The sequence below is a fragment of the Halichoeres trimaculatus genome, unplaced genomic scaffold (assembly GCF_033239565.1).
Source record: "Halichoeres trimaculatus isolate MK-OKI-2021-1 unplaced genomic scaffold, fHalTri1.1 fHalTri1_scaffold_15, whole genome shotgun sequence".
Taxonomy (NCBI): Eukaryota; Metazoa; Chordata; class Actinopteri; order Labriformes; family Labridae; genus Halichoeres; species Halichoeres trimaculatus.
The window spans coordinates 3,117,525-3,145,413 of NW_027437193.1; the positions used below are offsets into that span (position 1 = coordinate 3,117,525).

General features: G+C 38.7%; 1 protein-coding gene and 2 non-coding genes across 6 annotated transcripts in view; 1 reads left to right on the forward strand and 2 right to left on the reverse strand.

Moving 5' to 3' along the window:
- Positions 1-27,639, forward strand: part of LOC141803961 (ATP-dependent 6-phosphofructokinase, platelet type-like) — a 41,571-nt gene extending 13,932 nt beyond the window's left edge. The window contains exons 8-22 of one of the 4 annotated variants that reach the window (XM_074688123.1): positions 2,412-2,507; positions 4,601-4,693; positions 4,961-5,086; positions 7,808-7,872; positions 8,043-8,112; positions 10,714-10,860; positions 13,418-13,488; positions 13,575-13,662; positions 16,534-16,686; positions 22,130-22,294; positions 23,974-24,035; positions 24,541-24,652; positions 24,758-24,857; positions 24,960-25,065; positions 26,668-27,639. In XM_074688123.1, coding sequence (XP_074544224.1) covers positions 2,412-2,507; positions 4,601-4,693; positions 4,961-5,086; positions 7,808-7,872; positions 8,043-8,112; positions 10,714-10,860; positions 13,418-13,488; positions 13,575-13,662; positions 16,534-16,686; positions 22,130-22,294; positions 23,974-24,035; positions 24,541-24,652; positions 24,758-24,857; positions 24,960-25,065; positions 26,668-26,824 — 1,611 coding nt within the window. In that variant the 3' untranslated portion in view covers positions 26,825-27,639. Of the gene's footprint in view, positions 1-2,411; positions 2,508-4,065; positions 4,162-4,600; positions 4,694-4,960; positions 5,087-7,807; positions 7,873-8,042; positions 8,113-10,713; positions 10,861-13,417; positions 13,489-13,574; positions 13,663-16,533; positions 16,687-21,588; positions 21,742-22,129; positions 22,295-23,973; positions 24,036-24,540; positions 24,653-24,757; positions 24,858-24,959; positions 25,066-26,667 lie in introns of all 4 variants that reach the window. The other 3 variants (XM_074688126.1, XM_074688122.1, XM_074688124.1) reach the window with 3 other exon arrangements.
- Positions 796-887, reverse strand: trnar-ucu (transfer RNA arginine (anticodon UCU)). Its single transcript is given in 2 exon segments — positions 796-831; positions 851-887. It is a non-coding gene; the product is annotated as a tRNA-Arg (tRNA).
- On the reverse strand, positions 1,764-1,855 carry trnar-ucu (transfer RNA arginine (anticodon UCU)). The gene is given in 2 exon segments: positions 1,764-1,799; positions 1,819-1,855. It is a non-coding gene; the product is annotated as a tRNA-Arg (tRNA).
- Positions 27,640-27,889: the final 250 nt, after the last annotated feature.

The window sequence follows — 27,889 nt, forward strand, 5'->3', positions numbered from 1 at the left end:
AAGGAGGAGGGGAGACGGAGCGCACTAGAGCTGCGCGGAAGGACACATGACCAGTTAGTTAGGTCCGGATAAATGTTTATATTTCCAAAGACTTAATGCACTTAAAAAATATTTTATGTATCGTACTCTTAAACTGTGGTGTTACTTTTTCATTTTAGTTCTTGTAGGCAGAGAAAATAGCCTTTGAATTTGGTACGGTCTCTCCCTGTTAGCATCTATTTCCTCGTCACCATCGATTACAGTTTGTGTCTTACTGAGGGAGAGGAGACAACTTTCTACTGTATCTAATGTCCTTAGTGGTCACTTAGAGCTCATACAACCCCACTTCAAAAAAACTGAACTATCCCTTTAAAGTGCTCAGGAAGTTACGCTAACACCTCTCCAACTATCAGCCCAATTCCCAAACTTGGTCCATGTTAAACTTGAACCAGAAATCCTCGGTTTACAGTGCCAAATTCCCTTTAGACTGAGCCATGAGAATCAGGTTTAAGGTTGAGAACAAAGCTTTGGCGCTTGCTTACAAATAAACAGATTCTGATTCAGACACAAAAAAAAAACAAGTTTCTAATTTGCTAAACTTCAGTCCTTCTCAGAGTCTAAATGCCGTTGCTTCTTAACTTCAAGTTGAGTCGTGACATCACAACTTAAGTCAGGAGTGCTGCTGGAAAAAGTATCTTGTGCTCTTAAAAACAGATACTTTTTTTTCTTGTCCAACTCCTGAGAAACTAGGGAAGTCTTGACTAACTTAACCAAAGTACTTAGAGCTCTTCAGTTTAGGATTTTCTAAACAAAATGCGACTCTGGTGGGACTCGAACCCACAACCTTTGAATCACCCCTCAAGTGCCTGACTAGAAGTCCAATGCGCTATCCATTGCGCCACAGAGCCTGTTGACTACCGTCCAATAAAGTCATTCCTAACCAAGTCATCATCCAGACCCTGTGTCAGGAAATGAGGGGTTAAAGTTACAAATCCAGCGAGTCATGATGATTTTCAACAGTTACAAGTTTCTGATCTTCATTAAATATCATGCAGGAAACTTAATTACAGTCAGGAGACTCAAACCCACAACCTCAGGTGGACACTGGGTTGTTGTCTCAGACAAACACGTCAAGAGTCCCGTTTCCACCAAGCGGTTCAGTTCAGGGGTGCCAGACTAAACCGATCTGATTCCCAGAAGGCAGAGCTACAACACTGCAGACTGATAATTGGTCTAAAGAATCATCACTTACTTTGCAACAGCTGCAGTATGTCTCCGGTTTATTTGCTCAAATGGAAAGAATTTAACCTTTGTGGACACCTCATTCCGAAAGTAAAAGTGCCGATCCAAATGGACATTTAATCGGTTTCACAGGGGAGGAATATTCCTTCCCCCAAACAGATTGAGGTTTCATGTATCCACTGAAACGTAAAGTTGTCAGGGTGTGTTCTTTCAGTGCATGCTCAGATATGACGTAAGACGCAACTAGAGATGTTTCTCAACTTGTTCATGTTTTTTTGCGCAGTATTCCTTTCCATGTATACTGTTGTTTTCGGAAAAGTCATTCAGAAATATTCCATTCGGCAAGACGAAAAACTCCTTATGTAACCGTGGCTAGTGATGCTGCTATCGGCATCCAGCTGACACTCCGCCTACCACAAGGGGGCATAGGTGGCTGTGGAAACACTAACAGAATCAGGCGTTACTGATCTACGTTAGACTGCTTAGTGGGAACAGGGATAAGGAGTTAGAGAAGACCACAGACATGTAACTGAAATAAACAGCGACTCTGGTGGGACTCGAACCCACAACCTTTGAATCACTCCTCAAGTGCCTGACTAGAAGTCCAATGCGCTATCCATTGCGCCACAGAGCCTGATGCAACTGTGCTTTTCATTTACTTTTTGAGTAATTTAAATGGGCTCAACCGACTGCTGGTTTAGAGCGTTGTAATGAAATGAGTATCTTAAATGTTCACACCTTGGATAATGAGCGCCCAACGATCTGCAGACGACCTGAAGGTGTTAGCATCTCTCACTGACTCCCACTGGACTGTAAAACCTGTTAGCATACTGAGGACTCTCAGAGACTTTGATATCCAGCTCTGTTTGACCGTAAGCTTAAAACCAATGAGGCTTTTTGGTTGGAGGAAAAAATGACTCAACCAAATCAAAATAACCTCTTGATAAATGTTGGAATCACCATAACCAACAGTAGTAATGACAAATCAAGCCATGAGGTGCTTTGCTGGATCGAAACATGAGTAGAAAGTCTTAGGGACTCAAACCAACAACCTTTCAGTCACAAAAGTTGCTAAATGCCCACACACAGAGTAATAATCCCTGATCAACACTTAATTATTCTGAACGATCTTTCCAAACTGACACATTTCCAGCAGATTTGATCCTCTGAGTGTGTTTGTTGTCATCCAGAGCCGATCTCGAGGTTCCAGGTTGAACATTATCATAGTTGCTGAAGGAGCCATTGACAGACAAGGACAACCCATAACCTCTGGTTTTGTTAAGGATGTGAGTAGAGCTCAGTCTAAGACTGGAGCAGAGGGGGAACCAGAAGCTGGACCTACTGGTGGATATCCATTTTTACTTGACTTCACATCTGGCGTTACACACCAGTCTAACAACTAATCTAAAGTAGAAAATCAAAGTTCAGCATCATAACCCAGGGGTCTGCAGCCTTTACTTTCATAGGAGCCATTTTGCCTTAGCTCACCAGGATAAAAGTCATTCACGAAATCTACTTTATCTTAACAACAAAGACTATACAATGTATAAAATTGTATGCATAGTTAATACCTGGTATATAATTATTTGAATTATTTTTTTTTTTTGAATTTATGAAACTGTGCATGTGATATCTTAGTTTTTTATTTTAAATAAATTAGTATAACTAAAAAAAGATGTTTCAAAATTTTGCAAAAGTTCATGAAAAATTAGTTAATAAAAAAACATTGTAAAAATAATTGAATTTTTAGAAATTGGCAAAAGTGAAAAAAGACGATTTTTTTGAAAGATACAGTAATTTCCAAAAAATGTGAAATTGGAAAATTTTGAAAAAAATTTAATAAAAAAAATTCAGAATTTTTCAAAAAAAAAAAATTCAATTCCAATAATGATTTTTTTTAAACAAGTGGAATCTAATAAAAAGCAAAAATTTCACTTGTTTTTAAAGAATAATTGAATTTTATTACATAAAATACAAAAATTAAAATGGGAAAATTAGAAATTGTACATCATTTAATGTCTGGTTTATATATAATCAATTTCACTTAATTCATAATTATTCTATTTGAAATAAAATGCAAAAAAAATTAAAATTAAAAATATTGCAAAAATTTAAAAGAATTGCAGAATTTTTTTTTATTAAAAATGTGCATTAAACATTTGGAAGAATTTCATTTTTTAAAATTTGCATAAACTAAAAGAACTAATTAAAAATTGCAAAAAAAAAAGTTTTGAAATTTAATACATTTGGAAAAATTTCATTTTTTTTAAATAATAATTGAATTTGATAATACATTGATAACATCAATCAATTTATCATTTTTTGTAGTTAGTCTGTCTTGCCACATATCAAGCATGTTTATTAAGTTGGCACGTTCCCAGTATTTTCTTCCAGATTAGTCTTTTTGTAGATGTAGTTATCTTCCCAGGGCTGTAAAACTTGAGGTTAGCCACAGGTGCATGGAAAGTTGGTGGATGTTGATGTTGTAGGAGGTGAAGTAGAGCGGTGGCAGGCTTTATTGACAGATGGGATGAAGATTTAGTCCAACTAAATGTTAACGCATGATTTTATTTAGTGTCAATGTTTTTAATCACCAATACCCTCTGGAAGAAAAATAAAAAAAATCTGATTCCATGAAATTTTTCAAGCTGCAACGAACCACTGCAGAGGAGTCAAAGAGCTGCAGGTTGCAGACCCCTGGTCACAACAGTCCGATTGTTCCTCATAAGTTTGTTGGTTTACGTTTGATTATCCTCCATTTCTGGTTCCAGCTTTTGGTGACGTGAAACGTTTTCTGTCATGTTGTTTAAACTCTTGTGCTTCTTTATATCCCTCCCTCTGTAGAACCGCGCTGATAAGAAAAGGCTGAACATTATAATTGTAGCTGAAGGCGCCATAGATAGCCACAACAAGGCAATAACTCCTGATTATATCAAGGATGTAAGTATGTGACCCACTCAGGGATCCACGAACCCTCTGCAGCAGCATGGATGTTTTCATTTCACCTCATGATCTGCCGTCTGTGGAGCACCTGTGGTGACGTTCGTAGCGCTCATTTTTCTTCTGTCACCCAGTTTCCTGCCACGCTGTGTTTCCCAGCCTCTGTCCCTGTGCGCCCTTATTTTTGCTTTTCACGCTTCACTTTTGCATGTTACTGATAAGACACCTTCACATAACAGGAGATGTTTTTGCGCGTCTCCCCCTCTGTTTTACTTTTCAGTGCTTGAAATTGCATGTTTTTTTTTTTCTATCATGCCATTTTTTTTTTTAAATCTGAGTCTCTTTGCTAAAGCTTAAAGTCATGCAACTGTTGAGATAAAACCTTTAAACATCATGACATGTAATTTCTTTTTATCCTCTAATACCACTTGATATCCAGCTGGTCGTGCGCTGCCTGGGTTTCGACACCAGGGTCACCATCCTGGGCCACGTGCAGAGAGGAGGGACCCCCTCGGCCTTCGACAGGATCCTGGTGAGTCTCTGTTCTTTAATACCTCTCCATTGTGGGTAAAGGTCATTTATTATAGTATTTACTGACCTACAAATGAGGAGAGCTCAGGGTGTGGTAGCTGTGATGGAGAGCAGAGCAGAGTCACACACACACATGAGCCAATCAACAAAATTTACACACTTACTGATTTTTTTGGAGGTCAGCTGCCGAGGAAAAAATCTGAAGATAATTTCTTGCTTGCCAAAATTTTACTGAATTAAATCTTTCACTGACCTTTGACCCCTGCAGGCCAGCCGTATGGGGGTGGAAGCAGTCCTGGCGTTGCTGGAGGCCTCTGCGACCACTCCAGCCTGCGTAGTGTCTCTTGTTGGAAACCAGGCTGTTCGACTGCCACTGATGGAGTGTGTTCAGATGGTAAGAGTGTGTGTGTGTGTGTGTGTGTGTGTGTGTGTTTGTTTTTGTATTGAACTTTAAGGGGCTGTGAGGAGTTTCTAAGTGGTCCTGAAAAAGTCCTCCTTCTAGATATATGCCTGATCCTAATCCACACTTTAAAATGCGATTATCAGCAACAATGCAGGTTATTTTGAAAGAGCAGAAGAAAGAGAAACAGGACAGAGATAGAGCACGAGCTAAAGGCTAAAAAGGCTAATCTGTTTGTGCTAATGTTGATCCCAACCCACAGTCAGCAGTTATTCTGCAGTGGTCTGTTCAAACTTGAGAGTCTATCAATAAAATGAAGAGTGAGGTTACGTTAGCTCTGATTGGTAGATGACTGGCAGGACATAACCAGGATTCACTAACGTTACACATTACAGACACGTCCTGGAGCACCAGTAGCTCTCCAAGGCTACTAAACTACTGTACAAACTGACAGTTTGCTTTTTGTCATATAAGCCTATGGATACGTCGTAGCACAGGGCTGCTAGTGGCGCTACATATAGCTGGCTACAGCGCTACGTAACTGTGCTCATAAACCTTACCTTACCTTGTGGCATTGTATCTGGTAAAAAGTCGACTTGAACAAAGAAAATTTGTTCCACAACAAACACACGCCTGGTTCAAAGTCACATCTTTATGACAGTGTACGTGCAACTCCGGGCCAGAAGATGGCGCTGCAGTCACATTAAAACAGATCTTCCTCACAGCATCTTACAATAGTAATCATTCAAAACTGAAAACTCTGCGTAAGACTCTGTCAAACATTTTTGAATTCATGCTTTCTCAGATTTTCTGACTTTTTTATCAGAATTCAGAGAAAGGAGTTGAACTTATGAGGTACAAATCAGAAATGTAACTGTCGTTCTCAGAAAACTGTTCCGAAGATTTGTTAGAATCCTGGAAAAATAAAAGTCACAAGTTTTACTTCAATTTTAAGAATTCTCAGAAACAGTTCCGACTGTTTCTTTGATCTCTGACTTTGTTCTTGGAATTCTAGAAATAAAAAAGTTCCGGAATTTCAAGGTCAAGTGAGAATTTTGATTTCATCTCAGGCCTGGACCACACGAATACTTATATATTCCTAGACGCACATTTTTCTGTTCAACTGGGCCTCCCAACCACACGAACATGGCGATTTGACCCACATAAACAGAGATTTCTTTAAAAATTCTGGTTGAGTGAATCCGTGTAGCGTTGTAAAATGGAGCTGGTGTTGATGTGATGATGTCAAGCACCTAGCAACAAGTTACTGTAGCAATGGTTGCCAACGACAAGAACGATAGCTGACAATTACTGCGCTATTTCTGTGTTCTTTGCACTTTTTGCCCTCGTTACAGCTCCACAGATGAACGTTATGTTGTTGATGTTCATGAAGTAACAAGTCCACCTCATTGACTGTCCACACAAACGACTCCATTTTATTATTATTTTTTTTTTCCCCATCTTCTTACTCTGTTGACTGCTTCTTCTTCCTGTTTTTGACTGCGCATCCTCATGACGTTCTTCTTCTATGGTTTTCACATTTTGCTAGCCTGCCACCTATCGGCCAGGCATGGCATTGCAGGCTTCAGAGGCGATCGTTTTCAGTTTTGCCTCTTCATATGGACAGAGATATTTCTGTGGTGTGGACAGACATTTTTTTTTAAAACAAGGACAAAGATATCCAGTCAAAAAAATATCCATATACATGTGGTCCAGGCCTTTTCTCCCCTTTTTCTTTTAATTTTTCCTCTTTCTTTCTCAGTAATCCAAGAAAGAAGTAGGACATTTTAGGTCGTAGTGATAGGTCTGATTTTCTTTCCTAGTTTTATTTTCTTAACCTCTTGAAATTCTGAGAAAAGAACGTCTGAACTTTGAAAAGCTCAGACTGTTTATTAGAATCCTGATTTTCTTCTTACAGTTTTAAAACATTCTAGAATTTGTGGTCAGAAGACTCTAGAATCTTTAGAAGAAGAAGAAACTCTGAATTCCGACTTTGGTATCTGAAAGTTCCGGAAGAAGTTTGATTTTTCTAATAGTTCCAAGAAAGAAGTTGGAATTCTAAGGTTAGACTTCAGAAGTTGTCAGACTTCTGAGATAAAACCAGAATTTCAAGAAAAAAGTTGATTGTTTGGTGGAATTCAGACTTCTGTTTTTCACTGAATTCTGAAACAATAGTTAGAATTTTATGACCTAAGATTTCAGACTTTTTTTTAGTATTCAAAGAATATACTCAGATTTTTGACTTTATGATCCTCAGAGTCTTCTTTTGGACTGGACTAACCTGCCCAAAGAGACTTTTCCGTGGTCTTAATCCTCTTCTGTGGACGTGAAAAACAAATTAAAAAAACCTGATTCCTCACAGATTTGGAGTCGATTACCAGAGATAACACCCTTCCAGCTGCGTTAATGAGATCTCACTTTCTGTGTTGCGTAACTAACAACCTGTCATAAGAGGTCATCGTCAAACTCAGAGCGACAGAGCAGAACGAGCCGCTCATGGAGCCAGCGTGAAGCGACGGAGCTTCACACCCAGATCTGACGGCAGAATCACTCAAAGTGTGAAACGATGGATGTCTCTTCCTCTTCCTCTGCAGCAGAAAGCCCGCAGCCTGCAGCTGGATGGTTATTGATGCTGATTACACAACAACCCGTGCTGGCACAGATCACTGTCACAGGTTTTCGACGTGTAGATAAAGATGCTTTTTTCTGTTTCAGACCCAGGAGGTCCAGAAGGCCATGGACGAGAAGAAGTTTGAGGAGGCGGTGAGACTGCGTGGCAGGTATTCTTTTTTTAACCTGAGTTACCGTAATGACATGAATAGCTGAGGTTTGGAAGCTTGCCCTGTTTTAAATGTGTGTGCATCGATTTTTGTGTCTCTAAAAGCTTCCTCCACAACAACAGCACGGTGAATCGTTAAACTCCTGCTTTTCTTCATGTCTGTTTCTGCAGGAGCTTTGAAAACAACCTGAGCACGTACAGACTCCTCTCCTACCGGAAAGCAGACTCCGAACTCCCAAATGTAAGAGCTCTTTTTCCCGCTAGAGATATTAAAAATAACTCTTCAGTGATTGGATGATCAGGCTGTAACTCCTCTATCTTTCCACCAGCCGCTCTGAGATTTGTACGGTAGTATGAGGTACTTCCTGGTCAGGTGCATTGTGGGTGCTGCGGCCTCTTTGTGACACTAACAGAGTCTGTTTTTCTGTGACTGTGTCTCTGTCCTGAGGGAGAGGAGGAGGAGGAGGAGGAGGCGGGGGATGAAGAGCAGTTGGATGTATGTTTTGTGTAAACTCTGAAGCTTCTGTAGGTTAGTTCACAGAGCAGAGACGCTGTACGGTGAATAGTTTAGACCTGTTAGTCGACCCTCCTCCCTGTGCGCTAAAACTTCAACCCTCTCCATGTGAGCAGATCATGAGCGCTTGTTTTTGGGTGGAAGCTCATGTTGTTCGAGAGACAAACAGACTAACCCTGCTCCGTTTCACGCAGCGACACAACATGACCGTGCCTGTGCTCGTTACCTCCTGCTCTGTCTCTCCTCATTCCTCCATGGCTCTGCTTTCATCTAGACGCGTAGAAATGCAAAGATTTAGAGGATTTTCCCACCAGACCGACCTCAGACTCTGCTGTGATTCACTTCAGATGACCTTTGACCTTCCTCATTTTGTGACCTCCTACATCTAAAGTTCTGATTCAGGTTTTGGAGTTTTGGAAATAAATAAATAACTAAAAAACTGCTACAGTGAAAAACAGACCAGGCTTTGGACAGTCTGCATTTTGACTCTCTGCATTGTTGGATGCTGCTTCCGTGCATCTTCTAGACCAGGGGTCTGCAACCTTTACCTTTACAGGGGCCACTTTGCTTCAGCTCACCTGGATTACGCTCATTCAGGATCCACAAATTCTACTTTATCTTCACAATAAAAGACTGTAAAAGGTAGAAAAGTGTTTTAAAAATTAAAATCTAGAAAATATTTATCTCAATGACAAGTTTATTTGATTTATAAAATTATACACATGGTGTCTGAGTATTTCATTCATAATAAATTGGCAAAAATATAAAAAAAATGCAAAAACAAAAAAAAAATAACAGAAATGTTAAAAAAAATCATTTTTTATTTAAAATTTAAAACATTTGCAAAAAAACTGCAAATTAAAAAAAACTTAGCAAAAATTTTTTTACAGTTAAACAATTTGTAAAAATGACATTTTTTTCTTATTTAAAAAATTAAAAAATATGTTAAATAGAAAGATTTGCAAATTAAAAAAAAAAAACTCAAAATATTTGCAAAACTCAGCTGAAATGTTTTAAAAACACATAATTAAAAAAAATTAAAAACATTTGCAAAAATATTTAAAATTCAAATCAACTGCAAAAGTTTCATTTTTCTGAAATTCAAACAATTTGCAAAAATGTCCTTTTTCTTATTTCAAAAATTAAAAAATTATATTAAGGTGTTTGAATAGTTAAAAATAATAATTTTAAGAAATTTGCAGTAATTGCATTGCAACATTTGCAAACAATTTTAAAACTTAATTTTTTAATGAATTTCACATTTTTAAATATTTGCAAAAATAAGCAGAAATATTTTAAAAACAAATGATTTTTTTTAAATACAAATTTTAAGCATTTGTAAAAATCTGTAAAATTTAAACAATTTGCAAAAATGTCCTTAATCTTATTTCAAAAATTACAAAATTTTATGAAAGTGTTGGAATAGTTTGAAAAAAAGGAAATTTTGGACATTTGCAGTAATTGCATTGAAACATTTTCGTACATAATTTAAACTTAATTTTTAATAAATTTCACATTTTTTAAGGAATACTTGAATTGCAAAACACATTATTACTACATAATTTAACTTGGGTTTTTTTTTGTTGGCTAGTGTCTTGCCACATATCAAGCATGTATATTAATCCAGCACGTTGTCAGTTAAATGAAACCATCCACACAGAATTAAAATCTGTATTTTCTTCCAGATTAGTCTTTTTGTAGATGTAGTTATCTTACCAGGGCTGTAAAACTTGAGGTTAGCCACAGGTGCATGGAAAGTTGGTGGATGTTGATGTTGTAGGAGGTGAAGTAGAGCGGTGGCAGGCTTTATTGACAGATGGATTGAAGATTTAGTCCAACTAAATGATTTTATTTAGTGAGTGTCTTTTACAAAAGGTAAAAAAAAAAAGTTTAAAAAATATTTTTTGTGAAGCTACAAGGAGCCACTGCACATGAGGCCCCAGAGCTGCAGGTTGCAGACCCTTGATCTAGCAGCATGTGGCTCCTTGCATGCGAGGTAATCTTTGCTGCTGCTGCTTCAGGCAAAGACCTGGCCTGCTCCTAGAAGTCAGAGAGACGTGGATGGTATAATCAGACAAACCAGGCATGAATTGACAAAACAGCCGTGTGTTAATGAAAGAAAGATCTCTACTGGCTGCCTCAGTCAGTGTCTGATATACCATGGTCTTTACGCCCAGCATCGTACGCTGTGATGCTGTGATAGCAGACCGTCTGTGAGTCTCCCACTCCAGGTGTGAAGATGGGTCTGGAAGGTGTGGGAACGTATGCTCTTATAGTCTACCTGTGCCGGACTGTACTGTCTGTGACGCTGCTCTGCTTTATCCACAGAGCTCCTTCAACGTCGCCGTGTTGAACGTCGGCGCCCCAGCAGCGGGGATGAACGCTGCCGTGCGTTCTGCTGTCAGAGTGGGAATCACTGAAGGCCACAAAATGTTTGCAGTCAGCGACGGCTTCGAGGGATTCTACAAGGGACAGGTAGGAGTGATGCTGGTGCCAGATGTTTCTGAATCAGGGTTTAAAGACTGGCCCAGATCCATGATTTTAGAGGTGGATGCAAACTTCCTTAGTAACCATGGCAACAACTCCCAACAGCCTGGGCGTATTGTGTCTGCCCTCTCCAGGAAGGAAGCTTTGTCATTAATGATACAATCTGTATCACTTCTGTTCAGAGCAAACTTCACAGTCAGTCAAAGAGTTTTTCCCTGATTCAGCTCAGTGTGTGCTCACACAGTTAGTAGAGACGCTGACGCTCATCACCACAAAGACACAGAACAGGAGCTGACAGTGAAACAGATCAGGACTCTTTGATCTGTCAGTCCATCCCTGTTTATCCAACTGAAAAAAATCCAAAACATTTGATGATCAATCCTTCAATCCACCAATTTGATTATCTATCAATCCATCCATCCATCCATCCATCCATCCATCCATCCATCCATCCATCCATCCATCCATCAGTTTGTCCATCCATCCATCCATCCATCCATCTATCCATCCATCCATCCATCCATCAGTTTTTCCATCCATCCATCCGTCCATCCATCCATCCATCCATCCATCCATCCATCCATCCATCTATCCATCCATCCATCCATCAGTTTTTCCATCCATCCATCCGTCCATCCATCCATCCATCCATCCATCCATCCATCCATCCATCCATCCATCCATCCATCCATCCATCCATCCATCAATTTGATCAGCTAACCATCCATCCATCCTATTGTCTGTAGAACAAAACATCCATCCAATCATCCATCCATCCATTTCCATCTGTCTTTCGAGCCATCCATCTTTAAATCTATCTATCCTTCCATACATCTTTCCGCCTGTCTTTCAATAAATGCATCCATCCATCCATCCATCCATCCATCCATCCATCCATCCATCCATCCATTCATCCATCCATCAATTCATCCATTCATCCATCCATCAATTCATCCAACATCCATCAATCCATCCGTCCAACCATCCATCCATCTGATCATCCATCCATCCATCCATCCATCAATCAAATCCATCCATCCATCCATCCATCCATCCATCCATCCATCCATCCATCCATCCATCCATCCATCCATCCATCCGATCATCTATCCATCCATCCATCCATCAATCCATCCATACATCAGTTTGACCATCCACCCATCTATTGGTCTTGTTCCATCCATCCATCCATCCATCCTTCCATCCATCCATCCAACCATCCATCCATCCATCCATCCATCCATCCATCCATCCATCCATCCATTCATCCATTTACCCATCCAACCATCCACCTTCACACATGTATTCATCTATTTGTCATCCTACTGTTTCTCCATGCATCTGTCCATTCAATAGGATCCATACATCCATCTGTCCATCCTTCTGTTCATTAGTCCCATCCAGCGTTTCATGTATTCACCACTCTGTCCATCCTTCACTCTGTGTGTCCGTCTAACCATCAAATCATTTTCATCCGTCTGTCTGAGAGCTTCAAACATTAAAAACATTTGTGTTGTTTCACCCTTTAATCAGTCATGTGGTTCCCTGTTAATGCTGCTTCTGTCTGTGAGCATCTGGAGAATCTCTGTAGAAACTCTCATCATACATGTTGGGTTGTTTCTTCAGTCAGTAAATTATTTCAAACATCCTGAAAACTTCCCACAAACTGCCCAGACGAGCTGCTTCATGTTTTCTACCCTGACTTTTCCTGCCAGGACTATAAATGTTCAAACACTGAAATCTGTTTGTTCTGACACAGTGATAGCCTTGGTTTTTAGAGGAGCCAGGAGGAAGATAAGTTTAATCAGCAGACGTTTCTGTCACAATCATCATTTTGGACTTGACGCTGCTGAAGCGTTAACCCTTAAACTTTTTCTTTAATCAGCTCGTCTGTGATAAACGAGCATTTCTCTGTGATCCTGGAACAAATCCTGCTCTCAGCCCCTGAATGGGACAATAAATCTGAAACTACAAACACTCATTGTTGAGCGTAAACAAAAGCGCTGAGAGCATTCCTCTGAGGTCATAGTGACAGGGCTCGACCAATCGTAGAGGACAGGAAGTGTTTCCACGCCGTCCTCCTCGCTGTGATAAGACAAACAGACCTGCAGGACTTACTGTAAGCCAATTACTCCACTCCCACAGCAGGTTTTCATGAGTACACATGCACAGTTTTCATCTGGTCACACTGTCAGGATCGCGTGCCGGATTTTCCACACACACACACACACTCACACACACACACACACATTCTCAGCTGTGACCTGCTGAAAGCGGTGCAGTCCTGGAAGAGTTGTCATCCTGAGGATTAGACTTGATTAAAAAGTGAAGCTGTGATCACGAGCTTAAGCCCGGACTAAGAAGGACACTTTGTTATGAAGAGCTGCTGGTGTCATGTAGCTTCAGCAGAAAGAAAGAGGACGAATGAGATTACACTTTAAAATAAAGAGGGTGTGAAATGATCATCTCCCAGACTGAAAAAAACATTTCCCACATGAAGCAGGTTTAATGTTTTGACGTCTGTCGGTTTGATTTCATTGATCAGATCAAGGAAATCAAATGGGGAGACGTTGGCGGATGGACCGGCCAGGGAGGGTCTCTGCTGGGGACAAAGCGGTACGTTAACGTCATCAGGAGTAAAAGTGTTTGTTTGTTTGCTCTCGTAGACTTCTCGTGATAATCATTTCCTTTCTGTTTGTCAGAACTCTTCCAGGGAAACATCTGGATAAAATCGCCGAGCAGATGAGGATCCACAACATCAACGCTCTGCTCATCATCGGAGGCTTCGAGGTACGCATCGTTTGCTTATTTCCCAACAGGAAAGATTTATTTTAAGTGTTTTATCGTTAAAAATAAGAGACTTTTTCCTTGGTAATGTATTTTCATTCTTCCATTCCAGTATCTTAAACTCACGATGTCGTTTTTACATTTCATTCTCACTGATTTCTCTTTAAATACACATTTCAGCTGTTTGTTTGTACATCGAATCTCTGAATTCAGACACATTTAGATGCTCTAGGCTCTCTCCTTGTCTGTCTTTATGTTTACTTTCTTCACTCTGTGAAGTAAATGTATGTGACGCTCCAAATGTTTAAAACTACAATTTAGGATAAGAGCACACTAAGGAAAAAAATATGTTGAGATTTCAAGAATATAGACACGCATTAATCTGAAAGGAGATTTAAATACTAGAAAAAAAAATCCCAATGTTACACTCATAAAGTTTTTCATTTACAGGATTCTTATAAAAATAACAATACAACAACAGAGATAAGAGATGTTTAATACCCCTTTTGTTCAGACTGATACCTGCATGGGAACCACAGATAGGGAGTACTGGTACCAATAATACTCTTGATACATAAAATTTGAAGGAACAGTGACAGTCACTCTGCTATTGATACCAAAATAAGACATGAACAAGTTTACCATTTGTTTTAAACAAATTAACAAAATAAAAATAACAAATCTCACAAATCTCAGAGTTTTATTAAATTTTAAAATAAACTGAAGAACAAAACAAAAAACTTCAACTGCTCACTCTTCCTAGTTCAGTCATGTTGTCTGGAAAGGACCTTATGCACATTTGCCGTGGTGTCAAATCATGGTGGTGTAGCGCCAACTTCTGGCGAGGAGGACTTACTGGATGTTAGGGATGGGTACCGATTTAGGTACTTTTGCAGGTACCGACCACCTTCTGTCAAAAGAACTGGGTGCTGATTCTCATGAAATCAAATGGTACCATGCATAGGTACCTAAACACATCCTTGTGACAGTGAGGGAGTGGAAGAGTAGGTGATTTTCCATGCTGGACATGAACACAGCATTGCAAGGTTATATATTAAAGAATGAATATGTTATATTGAAAAAAAAGTACTCTATTACTGAACAAATGGATATTTTTTGCCACAAAAACACAACAAAGTATTGAAAACTGGTACTGATTGCCAGGTACCGGGCATCAGTACCATATCGTTTCAAATGTGAAAGGTACCCATCCCTACTGGATATAAGATTTTTTTACCCTGAGTATCAACAGCCTTCAAGAGTTACTGGGTACATTCAAATAAGACTGGTATTAGCCCCAATACCGATACCTGGTATTGGTACTCACACATCTCTTGTAAAGATGTAGAAGTAATTTAACTCAAAAAGGCTGTGAGGAGTTTCTGAGTGATCTTGAAAAAGTCTCCCTTCTAGATTTATGCCTGATCATAATCCACACTTTAAAACGACATGATCAGCATCAACATAGGTTTTTTCAAAATGCTTCATAGATCATACTTTGTAGCTTCCTCATCTAGTTGGAGCAGGACCGGATTGATTCACGGCACGGAAACGATTTCTGTGATTAATTTTGTAGTGATGGTGGACACTGGAGCCTAACTGTCGGACAGAAAAAGGACAGAAGAGCAGAAGAAAGAGAAACAGGAGAGAGATAGAGCACGAGCTAAAGGCTAAAAGGGCTAATCTGTTTGTGCTAATGTTGCCTCCAACCCACAGTCAGCAGTTATTCTGCAGTGGTCTGTTCAAACTTGAGAGTCTATCAATAAAATGAAGAGTGAGGTTACGTTAGCTCTGCTTGGTGAGGTTGGAGTTGGTAGATGAGCTCTGGTAGGACAGAACCAGGATTCACTAACGTTACACGTTACAGACACATTTCACAGCACCGGGCTGCCGATAGCACTACATATTGCCGGCCTCTGACGTGCGGTACAAACTCCCAATGTTTGCTTGTTGTCACGTTTCACGTTGCAGCAGCGTGCGTGGCTTCCTGTTAGCTTCTCCTCAATTATAAAAAAAAAAAACTCTTCTCCTTAGAAGTATTTCTTTTAAAGCTACATTCTCATTAGCCTAAATCTCCCTTTAACATATGGACATACAGTCAAAAAAGAGAGAAAAATATGTTTTAAAATGTCTATATCTTGAAATCTCAGTACTGTAATGTGGTACTAAAAACTTTCAAAACTTAGAAAAAAATTCATGTGAAGTTACAAAGTGATCTACTTTAAAGGAACAATTCAGTTTTTTAGAGTGGGGTGTTATAAAGTATTTATTTAAAGAAAGCTGCAGTTTAACCCATTTAATTTTGCAAATTTTGACAAAGTCTGTCTCAAATTTTGATAAAGGTTTGAATTCAAAGTAATAAAAAAAACTATACTAACTATATTTACCTTTTTCCAAACGTCACTGATACATTTTGAACTTTAATAAGAAGACAATACTTTGAGGTTCAAAGGCAGCAGCGTCAGTTTTTCAGTTTCCTGTTTGTTTGTCTCTGTCAGTTCTGGTCTTCTTTGTTTGTCTGTGTGTGGAGCTTTAACCTCCTCTACCCGTGTGTGTGTGTGTGTCTGTCACTGTCTGTCATTGGTCTGGCTCTCTCCCCTTGGCTTCTCCTTCACATCACACACTCCTTCTACATCGAACCACCAACATGAGCCAGCCGCTTTAACCCCTAACCTCTGTACCCGCCACGGCCTTCCCATGATCCTCCCTCCTAAAAACCCGACCTTTAACCTCTGACACACTTCACTCCCAAAGACACTGGCGTTAGGCCTCCTCTCTGTCCTCCAACACCTCACTCCCTTTGTCTGCACCTCCTCAACTACGACCAATAAGACGCTGGCTCTCACTGGCTCTCACTGGCTCTCACTGCTGCAGGCCTACGTGGGATTACTGGAGCTCTCTGCGGCGCGGGACAAACATAGCGAGCTCTGTGTGCCCATGGTTATGGTCCCCGCCACCGTCTCCAACAATATACCTGGTTCAGACCTCAGCATTGGCTCAGACACCGCTCTGAATGCCATTACTGATGTAAGTGTGGCTGGGATAGAGAAAGTGTGTGTGTACAGACCTCACACACACACACACACTGTCCAGCCGGTCAGTTTGGGGCTTCGCTGATCGACAGCTCGCATCCTCAAAAAACACAATCAGACAGGGGGGAAAAGATACCTCATGATAAATCACAGTCATTATTGTAATATCACAGAATTTGCAGCACACAGACTTAAAATATGATGTTTAAAAAAAATTAAAGCTCCTGTGAATTTTTTTTTTTTTGGCTTGTTATGAAGCAAACTCAGATTAACAGTAATACCTGTTTTTACCTACGGAAACTAACACGACTATTAGCAAAAAAATAAAAAGATATATCTAAAAATGTTACTTTTCATTATCATAGTAACTGCTGTGAGGGGGTAGGCGTCAGAAGAGAACATTTATGGCGTGGTGTAATAAAAAGCTAGATATCTACATCGTTGACTTTTTTTTTTTTTTTTCTCAAAAGACATGACTTATACTTTTTCAGGACAAGTGAGCAGAGAAATCTAAGGTTCCTAACAGGAGCTTTAAATTTTTAAAATCACATCATTTTTGTAAAACGTTACAGTTAAGTGCACGTTTCTATGGGATTATTCTTACATGCAAAAACTCAAATCTTTGAAAGAGTAGATGAATTGTTAGTCTTACTTCTAACATCAATGACTCTGATAGATCTTGAAAACTTCTTATTTCTAGATATTAAAAGCGAAACATAAGGCCTAGTTTGCAAATTGTCTACACAGTCAACTTACTTAATTAGTAAGAACCTTCAGTGTGTGTTGATTTTGGCATCCCCTAAGGTCAAAATGGTACCTCTCACCTTATAACAAAGTCCTGGAAAAAAAAAAAAATTTTTGAATTCAATCAAATTAACCTCCTTTCTTTTTTAATTAATTTAATTTATTTTTTAAAATGTATTTATTAATTTTTCAAATATTTCTTTTAATTTTTACATTTATTTATTTATTTTTAATTATTTATTTTGAATATTTAATTATTTATTTTGAATATTTATTCATTTATTTTTTAATTCTTTTCATTTATTTTTGTTTCATTTTAAAGTTTTATCTTTATCTTTTTTTTTTGCTATTATTTTCCAACTAGTCAAATGAATTCTTCAAGTCTTCAAAAATTAAATAAATAAATAAATAAAAATTCTTAAAAGCCTTTTGGGGCGTCTTCAAAGTTAACTACACCTTGAACCTAATCTGCCAGAGGTAGTTAATCTTGTCATCATTAGCCCTCTTCACCTTTATAGGTCACAGAAAAGCATCAGTATTGCTTTTGATCTACAACGTAACCTGCTAAAATCACATACAGGAGCTTTAATTTTCCTGAAAAACACATGTATGGTATTGCTAGAAGCTTAAAGCTCCTGTGATGATTTTTCAACAAGGTTTGAAACAGATTATGGTTACAGTTTTGCATACTTCTACGATCTAAAATAGCAAAGAAAACAACCAAGGACGAGTTTGTATTTTTTAAAGTCTAAATTAGTATCCCCTTTAACCGCCATGAGGGGGTAGGTGACAAGAAACAGCCTCAGTTTTTGCTTTTCTTAGTTATAGCGCTCACAGGTATTGGTATACTTTACAGTTTAAATAAAGCAGTGTGAGATTTTTGTCAGAAAAGGACAAATCAGCAAAGAGGACATATACATTGCTTTAACCACAGGGGGGCACCAAAATCAACAATGACAGGAGCTTTAATTGGTGATCGAGACTTTTTTTTTTTTCAATCTTAAGATTTTAATTTTTGCAGTCATATTTTTTATTGTTCTGCTGTGAAAGCTGTTAGTCTGTTGTAGCTTTTCCATGCCATATGAACGGAAACGTTTCCTGGTGCTGTGAATTGTCAGTGGGCTGTTATATTTTCTGTGTAAACACAAGAAACCTGACACTCAACAAGCAGGAACTCCATTAAACTACAGGCAATGCACAGGTTTAACCTTGGGCTCTTTAAAAGTTAGTAGGACATGGTGCAAAAACTGACTTGCACCTAATAATTCTCTAAAAGCATCCTTCATTGACCAGAGCTCATTCACAGTTAGCTCAGAAGCTAACAAAGAGTAGCTGCACCCTGACACACTGAATCGGGACACCTGTAGCACAGACGCCGTGTTATCGGTTGTTGTTGGAGGCGAGCTGGTCAGCGGAGGTCCCAGGTAAGTGTTGGGGCATGCAGTGACGTGTTGTGGCATGTTTTTGGCGCGTGGCCCTGGCGTGTTAGTGCGGCTCTTGCTGTGTTTGTTTTGGAAACAGCAGATGACCAAATAGCGGTCTGGTTCAATGCAACAGGGACTCTCTGCTTGTTCAGCCTCATCTAGAAACACAAGAATCTGTGAGAGTGAGTCTGCATGCTGTGTGAGCACGACGCCAGTGAATGTAGTTTTTAACTGAAGCCGTGTTATTGTTCGAGGCGAGGAAGCCGTCAATCTGCATGCCAGACTTTGAAACAGGAAAAAAGTCCCTTTGGATCTTAGACATAAAAGGAAACAAACGTCGCTGAGAGCCTCTGGAGGGCCCACCCCAATCACTAGCTTGTCGCGTCAACACTGTTATGTGTCAGCTAGGGTGAAACCCCACCCCGGTCCCCCCCATCCCATCTCCTCTCAGCCAATGGGAAGCCAAAGTCCTCGTCACCTGGAGAGAGCCAGCCAGCAGCACACACACCACAGATCACACACACACGTGTTACAGAGCTGTGGCTTCATAGTCTCAGTTTATTCAGAGGAACTCTTTCGGCGTGTCCTTTAACCAGCTTTTGCAAACAGATCAATTAATTTGAATTAAAGCGGCAAACAAGTCAGATTTTCACACCATAGCTAAACTAACAAGAAGATGTTTATTGGTTCAGGAAAACCTTGCTTCATCTGTCTTCTTGTGGAACATGGTTTACAGAAAAGGCGACTCACAGGCAGTAAAGTTTAGTGGATTAGCTTTGTACTGAGTGTTCTTTTGCTGCTTTTGATTTCCATCAGTTCTGTGATGGATGGAAACCAGAACCTAAGCTGAGACATTTAACCGATTAGAATATCAAAACGTATCATATCCCATCGTATCATAGAGTATTGTTTTGATTCATATTTGTAGCATATCATATTGTATGGTATGGTATGGTTATATACCGCACCATATTGTACCGTACCGTACCATAACGTAAGGAACGTGACATACTGTAACACACTGTACCGTACCATAACATAACCTAATGTAACGTAACATGACATACTGTAATGTATTGTACTGTACCATACCATAACGTAACGTAACGTGACATACTGTAAGGTACCATACCGTACCGTGCCATAACGTAACCTAATGTAACTTAACGTGACATACTGTAAACTGACGTAACCTAATGTAACCTAAAGTGACATACTGTAATGTATTGTACTGTACCATAACTTAACCTAACGTGACATACTGTAAGGTACCGTAGTGTACCGTGCCATAACATAACCTAATGTAACTTAACGTGACATACTGTAATGTATTGTACCGTACCATTACTAAACCTATCGTAACCTAACGTGACATACTGTAAGGTACAGTACCGTACCATGCCATAACGTAACCTAATGTAATGTAATGTAGGTACCGTAATGCAACATACTGTGACGTACTGTACCATAACATAACCTAATGTAACCTAACGTGACATACTGTAAGGTACTGTACTGTACCACGCCATAATGTAACCTAATGTAATGTAAAGCAACATAACATAACATAACACTAGGTGCCGTAATGCAACATACTTTAACGTACCGTACCATAAGGTAACCTAATGTAACCTAACGTGACATACTGTTAGGTACCGTACCGTACCATGCCATAACGTAACCTAATGTAATGTAACATGACACACAGTTTCCACCAAGTGGTCCGGTATAGATCAGAATAGTTTGCCATGGGATGGATCAGTAAACTGTGATCCTGTTGGCGTGTAAGCTGGATGCCAATAGCTTCATCAGCTATGTAATAGTGTGACTCCATAGCAGCATGACACATGGTATCCCACTAATAAATCCAACAAGAAGAAAAACCTGACAAAGTAAACAATGAGCAACAACGGACTTAAGACAGTCGACCATGGATTGTGTTTTGTGGCCACATCTCTCAAACAAAAAGAAAACTATCTTCGGGATTGTTCTGTATTACTGCCATTGCATAGGAGGTGACCATTTTTTGACCAATCAACAGACTGCAGTGTTTCTAGCTCCACATTCTGGGGTCAGATCGGTATGTCCCAACAGAGGGGTACCAAAAAAGTGGGACGGTATGGGTTGGTTATTTGGGGACCTTTGACAAATTGTAGTGAAAGGAAATACAACAAAATGTGTACCGTACCAAGACGAACTAAACTGTATCACTCAGTGGAAATGGGGCTAACATGTTGCATCATACCAAACCACATCTCACCGTAACCGTATCGTATTGCATTGGATAGTATCACAGCGTACTGTACTATAATGTACTGTATTATAGCACAGCAATATAGTACCGTACCATGGAGTGAAGGATTGCATTGTTTCACACTGTATCAAATTATATTGTGAAGTGTAGAATAACAGTGTTTTCTTTGTGTCTTCTGGAAAACAAAGAAAACATGCACATTTGGAGTTCAATTTTCTGTGATAGGCCCCGACCTCAATGAATCAGGCTAACAGATTTGTACCGTGCACCGTTTATGCAAATGAATTCTGGGTATGTGATGCAAAAAATTAGAGGTTTGCCTAAGTAAAGAAGGATACAGGCCAAAAGAGCTCCTGGGCACCATGAAGCAGCTTGTAAACACACACTTTACACAAGGTCACACACACTTACACACTCACACAGTCTCAGATATGTGCCCCCTGGTGCTCTAACATCATATCATGGCCACCATCAGGCCTTTGAGTCCCTGCTGCAGCTGTACGAGGCCCGGGCCGACTACGAGGAGCTTTGCATCCCGATGTGCATGCTGCCTGCCACCATTAGTAACAATGTGCCCGGCACTGACCTCAGTATCGGCGCCGACACGTCCCTCAACGCCATCGTGGAGGTAAGGGGTCCAAACATCAGGACGATCAGAGACAGAGGTATCCTAGAGAGTTACACATACTAATAACATGCTACAGATCAGCTTTTTGAGTTAAAGTCTTGTTTATCAGACCCTTCTTGTAGCATGGACTGTTAAAGGTAACTCTGGCTGCATGTGTGTTCATTGCAGTGTATTTTTCACTGAAGTAGAGCTGCAGCTGATCATTATAAACACTTTAATGAACCTTTGTTCAGAAGGCTCCTGAATTTAACGTAACAAGTGAACACATCTAGTCGTCAGTTCCTCGTTGATCATTTCAGCTCTACTTGAAAACCTCTCTGCATGCTCTCTCTGGTGGATGAGTCCGTCCTCCTGCTTGTTAGTGACTGTGATCCTGTGTTTGCTTCAGACGTGTGACCGCATCAAACAGTCAGCCAGCGGCACCAAGCGGAGGGTCTTCATCATCGAGACCATGGGGGGCTACTGCGGCTACCTGGCGACCGTGGGCGGTCTGGCTGCAGGCGCGGACACCGTGTACATCTACGAGGAGCCGTTCGACATCCGGGACCTGCAGGTTAGAAACGTGAAACCACATCTGTGTGTTATTGTCACCGATGGAATCTGTGATGTGATGGCAGAGATCACGCTGTTCACGTGAACATGTGCAGCCTCCATGTCTGGATATTTCAGGCAGGTGGCAGGTGACCCAGATTATAGCTCTGCATATAATACGATTTATTAATAACCACTGAGCTGCATCACACACACCATCACTGACAGATCCCATCAACACCAGAGACGTCTGGTCTGACACAAACTCACCCATAGAGCTTTAAAAACTCTGGACCAAGGCTCTTTGACTCCTTTGCAGTGGCTCCTTTAGCTTTAAAAATATATTATTGAAATGACACATTGACATCAGACATGACTTCACCTCCTACAACATCAACAGCCCACCAACTTTCCATGCACATGTGGCTAACCTCAAGTTTTACAGCCCTGGGAAGATAACTACATCTACAAAAAGACTCATCTGGAAGAAAATACTGATTTTAATTCTGCGTGGATGGATTCATTCAACTGCCAATATGCCAGATTGATATGCACGATTGATATATAGCAAGACATTAGTATTTAACTAAAAATGATAAGTTGAGTGATATAATAATATCAATTTCAGGCACTCTTTCAAACACTTTGAATTTTTCAAATTTATTATCGTTCACTTTTATTATGTTTTAATTTTTTTTTTAAAAAAGTAAAAATATAATAAGTTTTCAAAAATAGTATTTTTTTTTCCAAAAATTTTTGAAACTTTTTTTTAAATTTTAGAATATTTGAACTTTTTAATATAAAGTTTAGATTTTTTTGGAGCTTTTTTTTTTTTTTTTTTTTTTTTTAAAGAATATATTTTTGAACTATTTTATTTTTTTTATTTTTGGTGTTTTTAATTTTACATTTTTTTTGCAAATGATTGAAATGATTTTTTTTTACTTTAATTATTATTATTATCTTTTTTTTTTTCAAATTCCTGAAGTGTGTTCTTATTTTGGTCATTTCTGCAATTTTTTTCAGCGTTCTGACAATTATTGCTTATTTTAGAAATTACATATTTTGTATTATGGTAATTTCTTAAAATATTTTCAAAATTTGGAAACTTAAATAAAATTTTGAAATTTTTGCAAATTTTTGAAATTACTTTCCTTTTATTTTGAAAATTTTAAACTTTTTTGAAATTTTTGCAAATTTATTAAAAAGTTACAAATACTAAGACATTACTTGTTCAATTTTATGATTAAAAAAAACTTCTTGTTTAGATAATTAACTTAACAAAAGTTTATTTACTTTTTATGTCTTTATTGTGAAGATAAAGTAGATTTTGTGAGCGGAGGTTAAATCGCTCCTATGACAGTAAAAGTTGCAGACCCCTGCTCCCAACCATTGATTCCTCTCATTTCAATCTAGATTCTTGTTTAAAGAAAATCAAAACTGATACAGTTTATTTCAGTTGTTCTCTTTCCTCCTTATTCTATTTTTCTTTTTACTAAATAAAAAACTTCTATATCACCCTTAACCGTCCCTGCACTCACAGCCACTAGAAGGGTAAAAACAGCAGCTCTGGCGCCCTCTGCTGGTGTTCATTTCAGTCTGCACTCCTCTGAGACAGAGGTGTGAGGGACTCCAGGCTGGATCGGCTCCTCGTCGCTGCCTTTGCTCCTCTTTTTAACGCCGGGCTTCGCTCTGTGATTTCAGGGCAACGTGGAGCATCTGACGCAGAAGATGAAGACGTCCATCCAGAGAGGTCTGGTTCTCCGGTGAGACTTCATCCTGTTTCTTTCTGTTTGCACAAAGTGTTACGCTGCCGTTTCATCTGCTCACCCACACACAGGTTTTGCTTCAGTGTAGATTAAGAATTATCATCATCTAAAAACCAAATCGTTTAACCCTGAAATATCTTTCCGCCTTCATTTCGTTTCATTTCTGGTGGTTATTTTAGTCCCCTGCAGCATCATGTGGGTTAAACTGCTCCCAGCAGGACAGAGGTTTCTGGAAATAGGACACGTAGTACTCTAGATGGTGTGTGTGTGTGACATTGTGTGTTTGCACCTGCATGGCTTCATCATTAAAAGACACACTCAGGTACAGGCAGGTGCAGTACTCACACTTTGCTGGTTGGAGTGGAGAAGAGGAGGCTGCAGAGTCTTGTTTGGAAAAATTAAAACCAATGCATAAGCAAAAAAAATAAACATGCAGTTCCTTGAGTGGCCACTTGAGGCAGGCTCCCTTTAACAAACTCTGTCTTTTAAACGTGTGTTTCAGAAATGAGAACTGCAACGAGAACTTCACCACCGACTTCATCTACCAGCTGTACAGCGAGGAGGGACGAGGCGTGTTTGACTGCAGGAAGAACATCCTGGGACACATGCAGCAGGTCGGACACGCTTTGATTTTTTCATTTACATTAGATTTACTTCTTAGCATGAAAGTTGCAACATTTCCTGTTCATGTTGCAACAATAGTTTCCTTTTGTTTTCAGGGAGGAGCTCCTTCACCATTCGACAGGAACTTTGGAACCAAAGTTGCTGCTAAAGCCATGCAGTGGATCACGAGGACGCTTAAAGACTCTTACAAAGGAGGTGAGACCTAACCCACGTGTCGTGATCACATGACGTTCTGAGGATGATTTGTTGTTGAAAACAGTTGGAAGTTATTTGTTTTGGTGTATTTCTTTCTTGCAGGTCGAGTGTTCGCTAACTCAGAGGACACTGTCTGCCTGCTGGGGATGCGTCGCAGAGCCCTCGTCTTTCAGCCCGTTTCTCAGCTCCGCGATGAGACCGACTTTGTGTAAGAAAAACTTAAAGATTTAAACTCTGAAGCAGCAAAACTCCTAAAATTTTGATCATGAAAATACAAAAAAATGTACCAGCGGCAAGTGTTAAATACACACTATGCAAATATGACCCCATTGTAAAAAAAACAAACAAACAAATATTTAGAACATAGAAATGGTCAAAAAATTTTGAAACCTCAAAAATCTTTTAAGTTTCAAAACTTTGTAGAATTTTTCCAAACTTTTAAAAGTTTATATTTTATATAGCATATTTTTGTCACAAAGATTTTTGAATTTGCATTTATATTTAAAAAGTAAAACATTTGTGAATGAATAATTTTTTAATCTTTTTGCAAAGTTTTGAAATTTCAATTCTTAATGAAATTTTTGCATTTCTTGTATTTTTTAATATTTGCAAATTTTTGAAACTTCAAAAAATGGGGAAATTTCAAAAATCTCTGAAGTTTAAAAGTAATTATATATTTATATATATTTTCAAACTTTTGAAAGTTATTTTTTTATTTTAAATATTTTTTTAATTTGTATTTTTTACATTCAATTTTTTAAATTCACAAAGGTTTTTGAATTTGCATTTATATTTAAAAAATTAAACATTTTGTTTTCATAGTGTATTGAACCCTTTTGCAAATTTTTGAAATTTCAATTCTTAATGAATTTTTTGCACTTCTTGTTTTTTTTAATATTTGCAAATTTTTGAAACTTCAAAAAGAGTTGGGGAGAGTTCAAAAATCTCTGAAGTTTAAAATATATATATATATTTTTTCAAACTTTTGTAAGTCATTTTTTGATTTTAAATATTTTTTAAATTGTAATTTTTGAATTCATTTTTTTAAACAATCAAAAATTTTTGAATTTTCTTTTTTTTTTTAAGTTGAAAACTTTAGTTTTCAGTCTATTGAACCTTTTTGCAAATTTTTAAAATTTCAATTCGTAATGAAATCTTTGCAGTTCTTGTTTTTTTTTTAAATATTTGTAAATTTTTTAAACTTAAAAAATGCTGAAATTTCAAAACTCTTAAGTTTTAAAAAGTTATTGAATTTTATTTTATTTGGGATATTTGTAAGATTATAAGTTTTTTTTTCTGTAAAAGATTTTTGAATTTTCAGATTTTTGGAAATGTTTCTAATTTTTGAAATTCAAATATTTGAGAATTTTGCAATTTTTTTGTGAAACTTTTGCAATTTTCATTTCTATTCATGCCAATTTTTTTAATTTTTTTTTTTTTTTTAAATTTTCTAAAAATAAAAAAGGAAGACGTGACGTGTACAATTTCAAAAATTCAAAAATCTCTTGTTTAGATTTTTTTTTTCTCTAGATTTAAACTTTAGTATTTTATACATTCTATAGTTTTAACTGTGAAGTTAGTCTGTTATTGTGAGGATATATTAGATTTTGTGGCTCTTGAAAGACTTAAATCCAGTTGAGCTGAAGAAAACTGCTTCTTTGAAAGTAAAGCCTACAGACCCCTCTCATAGACTGATCACACCGCGTGTTTCCCCCTTTGTTTATCATCACCTTGGCTGTAAGAAACCTTGAATTTGATTAATTTGAACAGACTGACTTATTAACACCTCGTCCTGGTGTCGTCTCCTCAGCCACAGGATCCCTAAGGAGCAGTGGTGGCTGAAGCTCCGTCCCCTGATGAAAATCCTGGCCAAGTACAAGACCAGCTACGACGTGTCCGACTCGGGCCAGCTGGAGCACGTGACCCGTTTCCGTCCGAGGGAGAGCAACAACACCGCGGCCATCTGAAGCCCCGAGGCTTGGAGCTCCACGCCAACGAGAACGCAGCTTCACTTCACGGTGACAGCTACTCACACGACGACTGCTCGACCAACCGCTGACTGACTGCAATTAATTTAAAGATTTAAAGAGAGGGTAGGTGATTTCAGAGAGCGATACTGCCAGGTTGAGTCATGGAACTACACTGAAGGGACCTGAAACTAGATAACGAGGGTGAACGATATGAAAAGAGCTCTTTATGTAGTTTCAATAAGCCAGCATAGCAGATGTAGTATTTTCTAGCTCTCTATCAAAGTTATCACAGACATCAACACATATATAAGCACTCCTCATCCTGTTCTGTATGCAAGTTTTAGTCCTGAAGACGTAGCTTTATCTAAATGAATTGAAGGTATATTTAAAGTCTAGTTATTGTGAGTTTAACTTATTTTCTACAGCACTTTGAGCCCCATGCTGAATATTTATCTGTGCTCGTCTGAAGCTGCTCGTAACGACAGAGAGAGTATCATCTGAGAGGAGATCACACGCTGTCAGCCTTTCTAAACGTCCACCGTCCTGATTGTAAGATGTGACCTACAGGTGTAACAATCCAAGCTGGCTCTGTGTGTGTGTGTGTGTGAGAGTGTGTGTGTGAGAGTGTGTTTTGGTGTTGCTTTTGATGTTTGTATCCACTCCGGGCTTTGTGTGTGACATCTCTGTAGTGGTGTTTGTGAGTAGGGTCCTGCTGTTGCTGTAGTTTGGCAGTGAAGTGGAGGAAACATTAACTTTCTGTGCCGGCAGTGGTTGTCCTGTCAGAGTAATAAAGCATTTAATGTGAGGAAAAACTGTCAGACTCCTTTCTTCTTCACTTCTTCACTCTACACTCGTCTTTTTCTACAGAAATCTGATCACACATTATAGCATGGGTCACTTCTGCTCCTTTTCTTCAGTTTGGTCTTTATAACATCTATAGTAAGAAGAGCAGAAAATGTTGGTGACACAGTTGATGAACAGTTAATGCGCCCCATGTACAGACAATCATTCTGATGAAATATTGATGAGGAGGAGCTGAAACATGACACACTTTCTTCAAGG